The sequence below is a fragment of the Martes martes genome, assembly GCF_963455335.1.
Source record: "Martes martes genome assembly, chromosome: 9".
Lineage (NCBI taxonomy): Eukaryota > Metazoa > Chordata > Mammalia > Carnivora > Mustelidae > Martes > Martes martes.
This window is the reverse complement of record NC_137896.1, coordinates 82,350,288-82,369,429: the sequence shown is the minus strand read 5'-3', so window position 1 is coordinate 82,369,429 and position 19,142 is coordinate 82,350,288. Positions and strand designations below refer to the sequence as shown.

At 45.6% G+C, this 19,142-nt stretch overlaps 1 protein-coding gene across 1 annotated transcript in view; it reads left to right on the top strand.

Moving 5' to 3' along the window:
* Nucleotides 1-19,142, top strand: part of SPRED2 (sprouty related EVH1 domain containing 2) — a 115,307-nt gene that overhangs the window by 88,172 nt on the left and 7,993 nt on the right. The window contains exons 3-4 of the mRNA XM_080813030.1: nucleotides 5,380-5,548; nucleotides 7,644-7,708. Coding sequence (XP_080669156.1) covers nucleotides 5,380-5,548; nucleotides 7,644-7,708 — 234 coding nt within the window. The remainder of the gene's footprint in view (nucleotides 1-5,379; nucleotides 5,549-7,643; nucleotides 7,709-19,142) is intronic.

The following is a 19,142-nucleotide window of genomic DNA, read 5'->3' as shown; positions in this document are numbered from 1 at the left end:
TAACCCCAACCCCCCCTGCCCTGTCCCACAATACGCGCGCGCACACACACACACACACACACACACACACCCCGTTTGGAGATGCGGTGACTCCTCCTTGGGCCTCCAAGCTTTCATAACATAGCACTCCTGCCCCCCCTGGAGGGTATGGACCCACATAGGGAGCCTGCAGATGGGGTAGGTTGTTGAAGTACCCCCTCTCGCAAGTGGTGGAATGGTGAGAAGAGGGTGGAGGTCATTTTTGGATGGATGGTATCAGAGTTCCTAGTATTCCAATTAGGACAAGAAATGCTTTTTCTGATAAAAAACTAGTATTATCACTAGTTTTTCCAGTATAGTACAGTTCCAGAATTTAGCACATTGGTTCTTGTTATTATTTGAATTATATGTTGAAGCCTTTGAATAGAGTTACCATTGTTTCCATGGGAAAAGTCTGTTCCAGACATTCAATCAGAAATTGTTATTAATTTTTTTTTAAGTTGGGGACGATGAAGTTTTCCTGAGAAATTATATGTAAATGTAAAATGTCTGAGTTGAATCATTTTAGATAAACTAGAGACGTTTACTCCTTAAATCCCATGAGAAACCACCCTACGAAGATGAACCCCATGCTCTAAAAGGTTGGTCATTCCTTGCGTTGTACATGGGCAAGTCTGTGAGGTCTGTGAGCGTACGTGCCCGCTTATGGGAGTTCCAACGGCTAACGCTCTTTGAACGGCAGTTTGCAGGGCATTCATTTTAAGTGTACATACTTTTTTTTTTTTTTTTTAAAGATTTTATTTTATTTATTTATTTGACAGATCACAAGTAGAGAGGCAGGTAGAGAGAGAGGAGGAAGCAGGCTCCCTGCTGAGCAGAGAGCCCGATGCGGGGCTCGATCCCAGGACCCTGGGATCATGACCTGAGCTGAAGGCAGAGGCTTTAACCCACTGAGCCACCCAGGCGCCCCCATGTACATACTTTTTAACCAGTCAGTTTCATATTTAAACCCCATCCTATAGTGATAGACTTGCACACAAAGATTTAAGGAAAACAGTGGTTCTCAAACATTTTTGGTCTCAGGATTCCTTTACACTCTAAGAATGTATTGAGAATTGCAAAAGGCTTTTCATTTGTGAGTTATAGCTACTTATTTTTACCATATTGGAAATTAAAACTGAAATTTAAAAAATTATTTATGACAAGTCACCATATGATATTTTCCCGAACAAAAATAATTGGAGAAAATAGAACCATTGCTTTATATTTTTGTGAATCTCTTTAATATCTGGCTTAATAGAAAAATAACTGGATTCTAATATCTCCTCCTGCTTTCAAGCTGTTGCAGTTTGTTGTTTTGGTTGAAGTATATGGGGAGAATCCAGCTTCACACAGATAAGTAGTTCAGAAGGGGAGAAAAATATTAATAGACTTCTCAGGTAATTGTAGATGTACTTGTAACCCCACCAAAACTCAGCTTGTAGTAGTTTCTGAAATGTGCGATCCAAATCCACATGAATGAACTTTTCATACCCTGTTACATTAAAGTCTGCTGGTTTATCTTTCACCTTGAGTGGACCTTTTACTCATTCCTAATTTTTTTTTAACATCATGTCATTTGAAAAAGAATGGTTTACTGAGTTCAGCGGATCTTGCAAACATTGATACATTTAATTCTGCAGTGTCAAAAAAATCATATTTCTTAACCTCACCACTCATATCATTAGAAAAGTTAAGTATTGGGAAGCTGTCCAAAATTTTGATTTCACTGGAAAGTTCAGATTTTATTATTGGCAGCAAATACCTCCAGTTGTTTTCCTTGAAGTGACAGGCTCACTGTGTTCATTTTCAAGAAAGTATCTGCCAAATCCTGGGTCCGAATAACCATAGTTCATCTGCTGGTGGTTCTTTCAAGTGAGGCTGGTGATCCGTGGAAAAGGCAGTCCATTCAAGTCACAACTGAAACAGTTGCACGAGTACTTATCCTTGAGACAGTCATCGTTCTTCCATATGCAGCAGAAGTGGACAGGCTGTGAGAAGTGCTCCTCCCTCTCCATCTGTGCATTTGTGCATTTGACATTTGACATTTGACATTTGACATTTGACATGCACTATGACATTTCTTCATATACTTAAGCCAGTGCAACGTAGGACAGTAGATTGAAGGCAGAAGCAGATAGGAGAGTCCCGTTATATCCACATCCCACTGCAGCACACGGGATCAGAGCTGTGTGTTCAAGGGGCAAGACTTAATACTTGTTAACTGCTTCATCGAGGACAATCTGACATAAAACTGGCCTTTTCCACGTGGCCTGTGTGGCAGTGACGAAGCCAGTGATTTGTGTAGACGTTGGTGCCGCTGCGCTTCCTCTATGCGTGAACGGCACACAGCACCAAGGTTTTCCTCGCTGTGCCTTTTGCACCCTCACCAGAAATGGCAACACAAGGAAAAGGCAAAAACTGCTTATGTGAACATAGTTTGTTTTTGCTTTTTTTTTTTTTAAGATTTTATTTGTTCATTTGAGAGAGAGCAAGAGTGAATGAGAGAGCATGAGAGAGGAGAGGCAGAGGCAGAGGGAGAAGCAGACTTGACTCCCCACGGAACAGGGAGCCAGACCCAGGGCTCAATCCCAGGATCCCGAGATCATGACCTGAGCCAAAGGCAGCCACCTAACCAACAGGTGCCCCTATGTGAAAATTGTTTTGCCACCCTAGATCCCCTGAAGTGAGGAGGGGGTAAGTGGGAGGACTCCCAAGAGCTCGCAGAACAAAATTTGAGAACACGTATAAAGATGTTCATTGCAGCACTATCTCTAAAAGCGACTGATCAGAAATCACGTGAACGCCCATCAGTGCAGAAAATGACTGAGTAATTCTAACGTATCCATACTGAGCCATGAAATGGAACTTCTTCCTTTCCTGTATCTGTCTCTAAGATGTGTTCTCAAGGAAAATAAAAGGCAAGTTGCAGAGCCAGTTATAGGTGTGGCCACATTTAAAAACACTCACACAGAAGCTTAGGTGCGTATGTAAGGAAGCCGCAGGAAGGGACCTGGCTCTGTGCCCCCCATCCTGACAGCAGCTGACTCTGGAAGTGGAGAAGCATTGAGAGTGGGGAAGGACAGATGAGCCAAAGTGAATCCTTCATGTATTTGTGTAGATTTACTTAAATCTTTGAAAATATGCATTTCTGGTATAGATTCTTCTAAAGTTTCCAATGAGAACATTTAATGACCTTTATTTCTCCCCATGCATTTCATTTAAAAAGATAATCTGTTTAAAGCCTTTCTCAAGGTTTAAGTTAAGCCAGACTTCAGTACAGGGTTTATACCTGTGAAGATGAAAACACCTGAACTTTCTCATTGTTGTCATTAAACCTAGATATGTAGTGATGTTATTTTGTTTAACAGGACATAAAGAGATGGTACTGAGCCCTTTTCCCTCACTTATTTTAGGTGGCTGAACTTTTCTAAGAATTTTATAACTTCTCTAAGAAAACTTGCCACTGGGAGAATCTTAAACGTGGAAAACATCAACCAAAGACTAATTTTTTTCATCCTAAAAACGTGGAGAGGGGCACCTGATGGTTCAGTCTGTAGAGCATGAGACTCTTGATCTCGGGGTCATGAGTTCAAGCCCCTACGTTGGAGTAAAGTTGACTTTCAAAAAATATGGAGAAACTGAAAGTCTTTGTTTTTATAAATAGTTTATTTTGAGGCTTTGAATCGAGACTATTAAATTCTAAAATAGATAACATTTGTTAGTTAAAGCCTTGGTTATTTGGATTTCCCCAATTTGGAATGGGGCTGGGCTGACATTTAATCATTGCACTATTCTTAGAGAAAAATGGCCATAATAAGCAATTTAATCATAAATAGAACTGTGCGAGGGGACCGTTGTCTTCTTTCAATACAATGGGATAAAGTGAACTGCTGGGGACCTCCATTTGATATACCAATGTGACTAGTACACTCCTCTGTTTATTAAGTCAGAGACCATTTATTAGGCAGCACTTAATTTCTGTTTGCTTAGATGCACTCTTGAAACTTCTATGCATTTAAAGTTGTTCTCTGATTTGAACTTACACTAATTTAGGCAGGGCTTTACTCTTGCCCTTCGCTTAGTCTAAAATTAACGAGATCTTATTTTGTTAAATGTGGAGCTTTGCCAGAACAAGGTGAAAGCTATTAAAACTTAGCAGAATGATCTTGGTATAGCTAATGAAGCCATAGGAATGAATATGGTCGCTATTTTGGAGTTTTTTATGAATAAAGAATGACGTCTACATTCACATGACGGCAGTGCTGCTTTGATTGTATAATCTTAAATCCTGGTATCTTTGTCACCAACAGCACTGTGCTGGCATACCGTTATTTTGTAATGCATCTTGGTCTTCTGCAGCCTGGTTAGGGGCACAGGGCTAACGCACATGAAACTGTTAGAAAATACTGTGAAATCAGGTACCAAATTGTGAAGGTCACAGCAAGAACGGGAGTGAAAGTAGAATGTGATGGTGGGAATATCCTGGGAAATTAGTATGACCTTGTTAAGTTTCTCATTCAGTGTTTTCCAAGCATGTTGGTGTCTGTGTTATTTCCATTTTAAAGATGAAAAGATCAAGGGTCTGAAACAATCAGCTCCAAGTCACAGCTTAGTAAAAGGCACTTCTGGGACTAGATCACTAAAAACTTGGAGATTATTTGCATAATCCAGATAAAAGTTTAATAGACTAGGGTGGGAGCAACTGAAATGAGGTGGATCTAGAAGATGTTGAAGTAAACATGGACCTGGTGGTCGATAATACAGGATAGAGGGAAAGCACCAGAGACAGAGACAGCCACAGAGATTTTGAGCTGGGAGCATGAACAGAGAAGGGTTGGCATTGCTAGATGTGGGAAATTGGCAGAAATTTCAGAACAGGTTATTTAATTTTTTCAACATGTAGCATGTGAGGTCTCTGGGAAATAGCCATCAGGACAGAGGAGGGAAGGTTGAGAGCCTTTAGAACAAAGGCCCTGACGTAGTAGCAGTAAAGCTGAAACAGAGCAAAGCCCCGAGACCTGGGCCATCAGCATAGAAACCACCCTCACCCTACCCTCACAGGAACGGCCCCCTCCCCGTCAGGGGCGGGAGGAATTAAAATGACTGAGAACCAGGATGGTTAAGAAGTACAGTGAGGATCACCAAAGGCCAGCAGGGCAGGGTCAACAAAGAGCAATGGTCCATGAGGCAAGCAAAGGCTTCCTTTAAGATGGAGAGACTCATAGATACAAGAAAGCAGGGACGGAGGGTTTTCATCAGTTGCCATTAATGATGGATGTTTCCTGGTTGTGATTTTGGTAACCAGACACCATCCAAACTCCTTCACAAGTAACCAGCCTCTGTGTTTCAATCCTTCAGGTGGTATTAGAATGCTATGTAAGAAAGGACTTGGTCTACACCAAAGCCAACCCAACCTTTCATCATTGGAAGGTCGACAATAGGAAGTTTGGACTTACTTTCCAAAGCCCAGCTGATGCTCGAGCCTTTGACAGGGGAGTGAGGAAAGCAATCGAGGACCTTATAGAAGGTATCACATCTTGTCACTGTGTTCTTAGGGGGACAGTGGGAATGTTCCAAGGCCTTTTTTATTCCAATTGTCTGCCATCCTGTATTTGTGGTTTACCAAGTGACAATGCAGGGGGAAAGGAGATAGGTTTCAGAGCACGGGGTGATCCCAGTTGGTTTTTAGACTCTGCTCCAAAAAGGTAAGTTCTGGACTTCCATGTCAGTGACTTTTTGGCAGAGTTCATCTTTCCCTGACTGTTGAAATGGCTTTGGTGTGATCCATTTTGACTTAGAAATGGAGAGTGACTCTAATAGGCCCTGAAGGTGCCAGGTCTTCCCAGTGCCTTCCTGTAACGAAAGCCCAGGGTGTTTGCACGGAAAGGGAAGGGGATCTCCTGGAGCCCTGGTTGGGGTTAGGCCTTAAGTCTGTGGGTGAGTGGGTAGGAGACATTGGGTTGCATTTGACCATGACCTGGAAGACTCTTGCGCATTCCATTCTCATAGGCTTTTCTAGAGTCCACACATGCAAACGCCCAACTTCCTGACTCATTTAGTTATCCATTCGGAGAGTTAAAGGTGCCACAGCCCAGGCCCTGTTAGAAAAGAAAGAATCAAGCAAGGCATGTGTAAGCCAAATTCAGAATTTAGAAAGATTGATTAATAAGAATGGGTTGCTGCATTTGTTTAAGAATTAAAGTGTTCTGAAATCCTTTTCTTCTTTGTGGATTTGGGGGAGAGCAGAAAGCAAATCTTATTAAGAAAACTTGCTCAGTGTCAGTAGTAAGACAATTCAAGCTAGAACATGAGTCTGTTCACTACAATCATGTGATATCCAAAAAGACAGTAAACACCAGTGTTCACATTATGGGTCTGACCTAAGGTGGCAAATGTTTAAAATGTTATCATACATAGCTTTTAAATAATTACAAAGAAAGTAGCTCCGATATTATTGATAGAATTGTGCCGTATGTCCAGATAGTCACTGAAGCTGAACACAAGTGTGACTTACAATTTTTTTTCTGTATATTATCTACCTAGCTGTTTTCTGTCAAATTTTCCTCAAACATCAGTTGACTAGAAATACTGAACTAGCTGAGGAAACTCCTGAAAGATCGGTAGTCATTGAGCAGAGGACTTATTTTTTTCTCCTCCAATCCCTCATAGAAATTTAAACAGTTCTCATTCCTTTCTGTGCAGTTCTCTTAATTTCAGTTTTATGGAATAGCAAAATATTTTCTAAATGCACATTTTTAAAGATCTAACCAAGAAAAGGAGATGGAGAAGGAATTTCCCTGTTGGTATACCTAGATCACTTATGCAGATTTAAATATGTTTTTCCTTTTGACCATTAACAGCATCTGTTAAGTTGGGCCACCCAGTATTGGGTACTGTTAGGGGAAAAGGAAGAAGTTACATGGATATGCATACCAGAAGGAAGAAAGAGATGAACACATAAATAAATCAAACCCTACGTGCCCAAATCATTCCATGATGGAATAAGCTGGGTTTTCGGGCATGAGCCCAAATTTTGGCCTGCAGAAATGGAAACCTCACTGGTGCCCCAACATTGCGAGAGAAAACCTCTTTGCATGGGTGTCAGCTTAGAAGGCAGCTCCCCCAATCTGGGTTTTTTGAGTCTAGTATCTGCATTTCAGAACAAGAAGTGACCGTGCAAGCCATTTCGTCAAACCCTCTTGTTGGCAGATGAAAAGATGGGGAAAGTAAGTCCAGTTTACACGGAGATTGTGGTGGGTTCCCCCTGGGGTGCCACTGGCAGAGGCTGCCCGAGGTGCACGTGCTTGCGAGCTGTGGGCAGCACCCCCCAACCCCCTCTGAGGTGCCACTCTGGGTGCTGCTCCTCTAGTTGCCTGGGAAGAAGTTTGAAGGATTGAGAACAACAGTAGACAGATTTAATTTAGGGAACAGCATCCTAGCTTGAGTCAGTTGAAGAGGAATAAATTAAAAACATTTAATTCCCAGGTTATGTATTTCTGTTGATGACTCACATTCGAAAGAAATGGAATGTGGTTTTGTTAAAATATATTTTTTAAATGATTGACTTTGACTTATCATCTTTGGAAATGCGTCTTACTATTTTTTTTTTTTAATCATTTTAGGCTCAACCACATCATCTTCCACCATCCATAATGAAGCAGAGCTTGGCGATGATGACGTCTTCACAGTAAGCTCCCTTTGCCCTTTGCTTTCCAGATTAGTTGGTGAATAATTGGAGAGAGGCTCTGTTTAAGGGTGTAGGAGACACTTCGCAGTCTGGCATTTGCTGTCGCCATTGGGATGCCATGAGGAAGAGCTGTCCCCGATCATGGTTCTCATGCAGTCTTCCCTCAGATCCAGGGTCACCGACCAGCTCTCTGGCTTGCCTGGGACTGTCCTAGTTTTAACACTAAGAGCCCCCCCTAGTCTGCAAGACACCTCAAGCCCGGGCAAACCGGGACACCTGGTCACCGTACTCAGAGTCTTGTGTTAACCGCTCCTTGGCATCCCAGGGAAAGTCAGAATAGCCTTTCTGAGGAGTAATTAAACATCTGATAAGAAAGGCCTAAAGGCTGAGTGGAGGTGAGGCCCACATATGCAAAGGCAGGAAAAGGGCTTGGATAGTCTGACACAGCTTGAGTTAATGGGATATAACTGGAGACCTAATGATTTCTCAGCTTGCTTCTGCACTGAAGTCCTGTGCTTCTAGACATTAATTAACAAATAGTCCATTGCAGGCCTGCGGTATGCTTAGTGCAGGGAGAAAGCTGTAGAGCAGCATTTTCAAACTCTTGGTCTTCACCCACAGTAAGAAATACATTTACATTGTAACCTACGACACACACGCACATCTGTAGACACCTGAAACCAGATCATACTTCATGTTCTGAATTCTGGTTTTTTTTTTTTTCTCTTCCGTTTCATTTCCTTCCACTTTTTATTACAAGACTTTTAAAGCACCACAGGAAAATTAGAAGAACACAGTGAAAACTTAGATTCAGCAGTTGAAACATTCTTCCCCATTTGCTTTATCTGTACACATGTGTATGCACGCACACATGTGGTTTCAGTTTTGGTTTTGGCCAATCCAGTTGAAAGTAACATCTCAGGGCTTTAATTCTATTAATACTTCAGCATGCATCTTCTAGAAATAAGGCATCCTCTTACAAAGCACAACATCATTACTATACCTAGAAAAATTAATAGGAATGTTGTAATAATCATCTGATAGTTTCCTACTAGTTCCTGACTTATCCCGAGAGTATCTTTCATTAGCTCTTTCTATTTCATATTTTTAAATATTGGCTGCAGCCCTTTAAACATGTTTCCCAGTGCACTCATCATGAGAATACAGAGGTGTGTAAAGTGTGCCTCAAGCCCTCATGGAGATAACAGGATGGTTTGGATTGACCCATGGAAGGGCCCTGACTGTGGAAAGTATTCTTGTCCAGGGTACTCTATAGGCAGGGGCCTGGGGGTCAGAGAAGAGGAGGGGAGGAGGGGAGGCTGACCTGTTTCTCAGTGGCCTCTGAACCCCGCTCAGGAAGGGGCTTCAAAGCTGGGCAGCACGCGCGAAGGCAGAAGCAGGGGTGTGTGTGGCGAATCGCCTGAGGGCTGTGGACCCAGCCTGACGGGACCAGAGCATGCGTAGGTAGGGGTGTCAGGAAATGAATTCAGTTGTCTTTCCATTGAGCGCCTGGTGTGCTGGGACTCTGAACAAGCTTCCTATAGTGCTCCAAGCAGACCCTCTCAACAGTTGGCATGTTGCTTACATCTGTTCCTTGGTCACGTTTTTTCAAGAGACAAACAACAGCAGGCGGGTGAAAAGGTGGCTTCCTGTGCTCCAGAGCGAAACTGTCATTCGCAGCTGCTTCCCAGCTACCTGCCAGAAGTGATTTATAGAATCGTGAGAGGGCAAGAGGGAAAGGGGTGATGGAAGCCAGCATCCCTCCTGGTTTCATCCTCTAATCCACAGGGGCTCGACTTGCTGCGCTGGGGTGGTGCCGGATGCCCAGGAGGAGGTGTGGAAACAGCAGGACTGTTTCCAGACACTCAGCGGAGAAGGAGCTCCACGTAACTGCATTCCAGGCAGGCCCTGGTGTCTGTCTGCCTTCATTCCGTTTGTTTACAAACAAGGGCCTATTAATAACAGCAGCTCCCTTCCCCAGGGCAGGCCTCATCTTCAGGCCTCTGACTGTTAGGAACTCATCCCCCGCCCCCGGAAGGCTGGGGAGGGTCGTCAGTGGCTTCCTCCCTGGGTAAGTGAGGCGCCCAAAAGCCGAAGCCCAGGACAGGAGCGGCGTGTTGACTCCTTATAGAGTCCAAAGCTTCCCAAAGCTTGTTACATTCTCAAACTTTCACTGATAGGACAGATATTTAGAACTTGGAACTCATGTATTACAGATAGAGTATACATGGCAAGAAGACCTTCTAAACAACTTAGGGATGGACCAGAACCATGAGGGCTTTCTGGGAAAAGAGCGTGTGTATGGGTCTAACCTGAGGAACCAGGAGGTCATCTTTGTCGCTAGAGCCAGGGGCTCCCTCTGCTGCAGGGGATTTCTTGGCATAGAAGGAGCACAGGCCATTGTGGGCAGTATACTGACGTGTGTTCTGTGTTGGGAAATAAAGTCGGGGAAGAGAGACCCCGACTCCCCCTGGAGCCGTTGGGAGCTCACCAAGCGTGGGCTGTCCCTGCTCACACTTCCCCGGCTCTCCTGCTTATCCCCCAAACCAGCTTGTCCTCCTGACTCCTCAGGATTGTGAAACCGTGCTGTAATTCCTCAGAGGAAAATTAATGTCCTGCTTGGCATGTGCATGAGTGCACACGTGTGTGCATACACACACGCACACATACCCTGCCCGTGCATCTGTGGCCACTTGCCAGCGCCGTTACCCTCTCAGGGTCCCCCTGCCTCTCCGTTCCCTTCCGCTGCCACCAGCATAGACTCCCGATGAGTGACTGCTCTGATTTTCTGAGTTTGGGCTGTTGATTCATTCGTGTATCCTATGTCTCCCTCCCATCAGTTCCAGCTGTTTTGTCTCCTTTAAAATTCCAAAGCACTCTGTTGATGATTTCTGTCTTGCCACTTGAAAGCTTGCCCTTTTCTGTTTTTAAATTTTTTATTTGCCGAACGAATGAACCTTCATCTAATTAAAAGCAGGACATTTCACTGGTATAGTATCAGCAACCCTGTAAAGCTTTGCTCTAAAAGGTGCTCAATAAAACGGGTGATCTGAACCCCAGATACAGGGGCTAACAATCATAGGTTTCCATATTTTATTCATTTGCCGTATTGTTATCCGGGGGGAGCGATGCAGAGTTGGGTGATTTTGAGGGATGCTTGGTTGTTTTTCTAGCTGTGTTTTCTGCTGAGTCTACAGATGGGAGCTGAGCTCCTAGCATTGTTGCTCACTGGAAGCTTTTGACTGCTTCTGTGGCTTCTTGCCCTCCACCTTGCAACACAGTCTCATCCTGGCCCACTCTGCTCATGGGGACCTCAGTTATAGTGACTGGCGCAGGTAAACACAAATCCCTACGTGGGATAGCCATGCCCTGCATTAAATATGCAGGTGTGAGACCTGAGACATTTGGTAAAATTTGGAAGGTGAGTAATGCAAAAAATACGAAGCAACGACAACAAAAAAGGTTAGCATTCTATTTAACAGGATTTTTTTTGGCATTGCTAAGAGCTGGCACACTCTTGTTAATGCCCCTGACTGACAGCTTTTAGTTTCTTTCATTTCTGGGAGACTTTCATTTTTGGGGAGACTTAAAAAGGACAGAATGGAAAGACCCTCGAGTCTGTTCCTTCTGTTGTGCTTTTGTCTTGCAGAGAAGACACGTGCTTTGGCATATCTTCGAGGGGAGGCCCATTGTCAGCCTGAGATAGGAACAGTTTAGCTCCCCAACTTCAGACTCACTTTCTCTGAGCGCCCTACAGTTGAGGACTCTGTGGCCAAAGGGTTCAGAGCCTAGAAGAGGAGAAGTAGGAAAAATGGACCATATAGAACTAGAAGGGCTCTGGGTTTTATGGCCATTTAATGAAGAATTTTCCCTAGTCCATAAGGTTGGGTCCATTAAAACCTAGTGGTTTATTTACTGCTGCCAAAGTCTATGATCACTTTTTAATTGTTATTAGAATCTTCATAGATAGACAAGGATAATTTTAATGTGGTCTTGGGAGAACGCGGCTGTACGTATACATACTTCTAGAGCAGGCTAATCTAGAATCTGCGGTCAAGTGTTGTCGCTGCTTCAGCTGTCATTGTGCTGAGTGGCTGGATTCTGGCTCTAAAGCTTGGGGATTAGAGGAAATATTTGCTTTATAGACAGATACTTGGGGGTGTATGAAATAGCTTAAGTCTTCTTCTTCCATAATAAGTCCTGAAATAATATCTAAATCTGCAAATCGGGAAACGGTTGTATATAACCACATGGCACTGGAAACAATGGAGAGAAGCACCAGAAGAAGGAACCACAAGAACTGGAAGAGTATTTTTTCTCTGGTGCTCGAGCATCGATGGGGAGGGGCAAAACTGCTGTTGGAGACAGGAAATGATACATGTGTGTTGATTTTTTAAAAAGAAAGACTGCCGGGTTTTTCTCAGAGCAGGGCGAGGGGTTCAAGGGAGAAGGAGGAATGGAGAGACACCCTAGTCCCGGCGATCCTGTTCCCCCCACGTTGGGGGTTTAAAGACGTAAAGAGACACAACACACGTTGAGGTCTGCGGCTGGAGGTGTGCGTCTTCCCACTGTTTTCTCTGCCTGGTGCTAGGAAGCAGTGTGTGCACCGTGTAGGTAATTAGCTGGAAATGTTTGGCTTGCGGGGAGGCAAGGTTAGCTGTAGACATGCCAGCTCCTTAGACTTACAGGTCTTAGAATTGGAAGGGATTTTGAGTTCCTGTCACATGAGCCAGCCTGCTTCCTCTGGCAAATGAAATAGGTTTCGCCTCATTTTACAGCCGCAGTTGTGGAAGTGGCTGAGAGTCGACTGGGTGACTTACGGAGGATCCCAGGGCCAGTTCATAGTGGAGGGGCCGTGAACACCCTCCTCCAGCCCCTCTGGTCCACCACGGCTATTTTTCTCTTCCTCTGTTGAATAATTATATTTATGATATTTCAGCTGTTCTATTTTTTCAACAACAACCAAATAGAGGCATTCTATTTTGGGGTTCTCTGGGACCCAAATTGGACAGGGGAGCAAAAGAGGATAAATACACGAGCCATGCCCTGCATGGCCCATTCATGGGACAGACTGGGAGCCTCCTGAGTGTTGCCGCCCAGAGGTCCCCAGAATAACAAGTCAAAGCTTAAGCAGAGGAAAGCCTCCCCTATTTAAGGTCTTGATTTTTTTCCCCCTGCCTTCTAGGTTTTTACTCCCACCACGTAGGTATTGTTTCTGGATTCAGGCAGTCCTCCTCAGCAGCCCTTAGTGCCTGAAGGCATCCATCCTGTGTAATGAGATCACTCCTCCCCTGTGCACCCAGAATGGGATTAACGTGTGTACCCTCAGCTTGGCCGAATTGAGAGGAGCAATCCATGTCATTTTGCGTGGGTCTGAATTCTCGCCTAGAAGCCAGCAGAAGAAGGCTGGTATTTGGATTACGTTTGGCATTTCATCATACTTCAGGCAGGTAGCCCTCCTGCACAGAGGAAAAATGTCCTGTCTTTTAGAACACCATCCGCTTCCAGCCATGTTTTGCCTAGACTGGAAAACTTGGTCCTTCCTCGTGCCCTATGCTTGAACCCTTGACATCCTGTTTACTACAAGCTGCATTTTATTACTTTCTGGCTATTCAGAGCAGTTGTCCCTAATGACATCCCAGGCCCCGCCCAGCCACCCCAGGTGTTTTGTAAACCGTGGCTACAGCAAGTGTTTGAAACCAAAGTACTGAGAAGCAATTTGTTTTGTCCTAGATGGGCTTTTGAGGATTTGCACGTTGTGCTTGTTTTCATTCCTGAGTTAAGGAGGAAAATGATGAATTTATTGCATTTTGTAGTTACCAAGGCTTCATGGGGGGTGGGGGGAGAAATACAGGACGCCACATTTCCCTTTTCTTTTATTTATTTATTTATTTATTTGACAGAAATCACAAGCAGGCAGGCAGGCAGGCAGAGAGAGGGGGGGGAGGCAGGCTCCCTGCCGAGCAGAGAGCCCGATGCAGGGCTTGATCCCAGGACCCTGGGATCATGACCTGAGCTGAAGGCAGAGGCTTTAACCCACTGAGCCACCCAGGCGCCCCACATTTCCCTTTTCTTGAAGTTTTTTCCACCTACTCCATCCCAACAGATGTTAAGACTGAAGGCAAATCTAATTCTGTAATGAGTGGGGTTCGTTTACTGATCTTCTAAGAAGTGGTGGGTGACCTCCGAGTGTGTGGAGTTTGGAAGCTAGGGAGAAGAGAGACCTGCATTCCAGACTTGGTTCTGCTAGTAGTAAACTCTGATCTCAGAATCTCGTGAAGGTGAATGTATTTCCTCCAAGCCTCTGTTTGTCACCCCTGTGGATGGGAAGGAGAGGCGCCGTGGTGTGGGGCTGCCCCTGGCACGGGCCCTGTGTTTTCACGTATGTGACCGCATGCAGGCCTCACAGCCACCCTGTGAGCCACATAGTGACACTTCTCTGTCTGCAGATAAAATCAGCGAGGCTCTCTACCCTGCCCACCCAGAATGCAAACTTCAGATCTGCCTGCCGCCTTTCAGAGAGTTTTAAGAAAAGGAAATGTTTATACTGTAAGTTTCTACCTATTAGATAAGCCAGATTCCCTTCATTGCAAAGTAGCTTCCTAACCAACGGACTCTCCGAGGAGTGCCTGGGCTCCAGACTACTTCAGTGAGGCCTGAAGTTTCCCGCGTCCCTGCTGGGAAGCCCCCGTTTCTCTTAGCTGATCGGTGACTCAAACGTTTTCCGTTGTCTCTACCTTTCCAGTCAAGGGATTGGGCAGAGTGGAATGGAGAGAGGCTTTGGAAAAGAGAAAATAGGTTCAAAATGTAAGCTACTTCTACAGAGCTTAGCCAGTGAAGCTGATGAGTATGGTGGCTGATTAAGAAAAGCAGAAATGTGGTGGAGGGGCATCTGTGTGCTTTGTGGTCGACCCCAGGAAGCGGCGTCCCAAACTGCTGGCCAAGGCCCAGCCCTGGACGGGGTGGCTGGAAGGTCTCAGAAGATGGGTGGGAGCTGCTTTGTCTTCTGAATGAGAGTAAGTATCAAGTTCACACTGCATAGTAAGGGAAGGATCTTTTTATTCCACACGAACTACCTACAGTGGCTAAATTAAAGCAATTAATACGTCTAAGTCTCAAACAAAAGCTTTGAAATACTCTCGGTTTCAGGAAGCCCAAAGGCATTTTGCTAGCCCTCCCACTTGTGTCTGTCTTCATTTGCATGCGTCTCCTCTCATCTTTTTAAGCTGTGGCTGGCAGGATACTAGTCTTTCCATTTTCTTCCTTCCCATAGAGCACATTATTCAGGGTTACCTGAAACCCCGCCTTCCTGCTCCCAGCCCCTCTGCCCTTCCCGGGAAGCCAAGCTGGGGGTATGTCAGAGTCCTCTTCTTTTGTAGCAAAATTTCACCTAACTTGAGAATTTATAAACCTAAGACTTTTTTTTTCAATGAGTGGGAATTTGGTTTTTGTTGTTTTCCTCACAATGAAAGAATGCCCACTTTATCCTCTGGGTCCCAGAGAGCAGAATGTCCTAGAGTCTAGGGACAAAGTCGGCTCTTTCCCCTGTTCCTGCAGCTGCCTCGTAGACCCACACTGCCTGCTGGCTGGGGTCATGTAAGAGCCCGTGTGTGTACATACTTTAAAAAAAAAAAAAGTGAGAAGCCCTTGCAATGGAAAGAAGGTCGAATATTGCGTTGGTTGCATCAGCTGTTGAGAGCTATTTTGGTGGTGGATTGCAGTAAAAATAATACAAATTGTGGTCATAACTACTAGGTAGCGTCCTTTAAAAATGTAAAGTAGCAGCAGCATCTGCAGACAAGGCAGGAATTCTACTTAATCAATCTGAAGGAATCCTGTGCCCCTCCCCCTGCAATCAGCAGGGCAGCAGTCTTGGTCAAACCACTTGGACGTCTAATGTTCTTAAGAGTGGGGAGGGTTACACATTGCCCCCCCCCCCCACGGCTCCCTCAGACCTTGGAGATCACTCAGTGCTTCTCCCTTGTTTTACACACAAGGAAACTGAGGCCCTGGGAAGTTAAACAGCTTGTGCAAGACACCTGGCCTAACCTGGCGTCACTTCTCTTTATATGGTGCCGTTGGTGTTGAATGGTGCTATGTGATTTCTGGGTGAGACAGCCTGGCTCCTTAAGCATTTCTTACCTTTCATTTTTCTAGTCCTCACTTAAAACACGTCAGCCTCTTAACCTCCTGGCGTTGTTGCTCCTTGCGCTTGGCTCCTTACAGTGTGTGTTTCCTTCTATCAGCTCATGTGTGTCTTGGGACACAGGGATGATGAAGTGAATATCCTTGTTTGCCTTCCTTTTTTTAAATTTTTTTAAAGATTTTACGTATTTCACAGAGAGAGAGAGTGGGGGAGCGGCAGAGGAAGAGGGAGAAGCAGGCTCCCCATTGAGGAGGGAGCCCGAAGAGGGGCTCGATCCCAGAACCCTGAGATCATGACCTGAGCCGAAGGCAGACGCTTAATGACTGAGCCACCCAGGTGCCCTTGTCTGCCTTCCTGAAGGTGGGGTTCATCCCATTTGTTTCTCTCCCCAAGACGGAGAAGGAAATTGCCAGTTGCCAGCTTTCTCTCAGGTGCAGATATGGAGCAGAATGCTCCAGGTGCCTCTTCAGTAGTTCCAAGTGTCCTTGAAAGAACAGCCCCGGGCACATCGTCCTCTCTGTCCTCTCCCATAAGCAGTGTTTGCTGCTGCTGCCGCCTCCGCCTTTGTCCGTCCTTTTGGAAGAACAAAGATCTAGCAGGAAAACTCAAGGGGAGCTGAAGGGATACACAGAGCCTTGAAAACACTTGTTTCACTTTGAAATGCGGAGTCTGACCCACCCCGAATGCCCCAGAAAGCCATTGGTCAACAGCCAGGATTCCATCCCAGGATGGGTCATTGAAGCAGACTGCCTCCTCAGCTGCTCTGGCTTCTTGGTGCTTTCCCTCCTCCCTTCCTTGAGCTTCCCTTGGTCAAAGAGGTCAGCCTTCCAAATGAAGAAGGCTCTTTCCAGACCCAGGGCATGCGAACAGATGCGTGTGCTTCAGGAACTTCCAGATAAACCCAAGGAAAGGGAGAATGGCTGAGGTTCCCAGAGTAAGAAACGCTGTCTTATAAAATATGCCCGTGCAGGAGAGAGCCAGCCACAGGTTTAACGTGAGACTTGGCTCTTCTCTCCTTTCCCCATTCATTCTGGTTTCCACCCAAACCAGGCAGCCTCAGCGAAGTATGTTTTGTACTTCGGATTGTGATTATTGTCAGATAGCGTGACATTAAAGTCACTTAGAAGAAAAGTCTGTATCAAGTTTTGAAGCTCTGGTATGTTTCTCTCATTCGTTGTTAAATTCTAGGGAATTACAAGAAATATCTGAACTCTCAAAATAAGTACAGTTTATGTCTGCAGAGTCTGGCCCTTGGAAGCTTGCTCTTTCTGAAGAATTTTATTAGATGTTCACTGGTAACCTTGCACATCCTTTTCTCTGCATCTGAGGCTTGGTCCGGGTTTTCCACCCATCTGGGATGGAAACCACGTGGCCTTGCCCCCGCCACATCACCTTGAATGTCTGAGCCCACATCCCACCAAGCACCCAGCCCAAACCTGGGGAAGGAATGAGTGCCGTAATCCAAGTACATTCGATCAGGCCACTCGTGTCTCTATTTTCTTGATTCTCAGGTTGGCAGTGGCCACTTTTTCTAAACCTATTCTTTTTTTTTTTTTTTAATATTTTATGTATTTGACAGAAATCACAAGTAGGCAGAGAGGCAGGCAGAGAGAGAGGAGGAAGCAGGCTCCCCGTGGAGCAGAGAGCCCGATGCGGGGCTCGATCCCAGGACCCTGAGATCATGACCCGAGCTGAAGGCAGAGGCTTTAACCCACTGAGCCACCCAGGCGCCCCAACAGTGGCCACTTTTTCATCTTCGTACCCTCTGACCCTTGCCCCCACCCTCCCCTCATTCCTTCTCTCACCTTCCTGTTCCGTCTAGGCTCTTCCTTACCAAAGTCTTGTCTCAGCGTTCTCCCGTTAGAGGGTTTCAGCACCAGGCGACACAGAGCTTGTTACCTTCAACAGAATCACACAACTTTTAATTAGAGGATGATTTCCTGAGCTGAGACCTTGTCATTTCGCATTAGAACACTGTCAAGTTTCTGTCGTTCGATGCCTCCTGTCAGGTTGCAAACTTCTCCATTAGACAGCTTTTGAATAATGGGCATGGACATTGAGTCAGAGTCCAGCCCAAAGCCAGAGGCAAGATTTTTCAGAAGGAAATCTGCAGGTGGTGGGGTTCTGCTTGCTGAGTCCCATCACACAGGAGCTCTCGCCAGTCAGCAGCCAAGCTGGCCCTCGCCGTCCACAGGGGTGCAGTGCTGAGGGCTCCCTGTCCCTGGATGTGGGGAGGCCTGTCGCTGAAGCCTCTGCCTCTGTTCTGCTTGAGCTCAAACCCACAACAGAGACAACCCCTGGAGAGCACAGGGAGTTTAAAACACAGCCAGAGTCTTTTCAAGGTGAAGGTGACACTGTCAGATTGGTTGGTCGGTCAGTGTCATTCACTTGTGCACGCAAATAACAGATGTTCGGAATCTGGTGTGTGTGTGTGTATGTGTGTGTAGCTTCGGTGGGCTGCTTTTCTCCAGCATGTGTGGAAACCACAAGCAGAGTTGTGGGAGAGTCGGTTCTGCAGGACCTGTGGAGGGGGTGCCTGGCTGGCTCAGTCTGTAGAGCCTATGACTCTTGATCTCAGGATCATGAGTTTGAGCCCCGCGTTGGGCAGCAAGATTACTTAATTTAAATTTAAAAAAAAAAAGGTACATGTGGATAAAAGGTTTTTCCCCCCTTGTTTCTTGGAGGTGCCCTAATAGTACATTGCTTTTGTTTATAGGTCACACTCACTGCCTGCAAGAGCTGATACTCTAGATCTGGAATAAGCTGCAGCTGTAGTGCAGACTCTCTCATGCTCTCCTTGCCGGAGTCCAGACAGACCCCCTGCAGTCCAGGCACGGACTTCAGTTCTGCCTGCAGGAGGCCGTGAACTGTGGACATGCTTCAAAGCTTTCTGGCCCTCTTGCTCCCTGTACAAATCTGTCATTAGATGAGGAGATACTCATCTAATGAGCTCTACTGAGCTCTGCTCAGTCTCACGTTCTCTGATAGTGTCCAGGGAGCTTTGCACTGACTGGACTGTGCAGCGGGCAGAGTCTGCTCAGGGTTCCGGAGGTAGGATGGCTGCATCAGAGGTGGCACTGCTGGTTGGCTGATGAGCACCAGGAAAACACGGGTGTGCCTCATGGCTCAGAATGACTTTCTCCACATTGTTAACCTGGACATAGGTCACAGGAAATAGGGTGGAGGAGGGCGAATAGATGATTAACACGGAGCTGGCCGCAATGCAGAGTGCATATCACAGTGTTCCTTACACGGGTAGCTTCTGTCCGGAGAGAGGACTGTCATGTG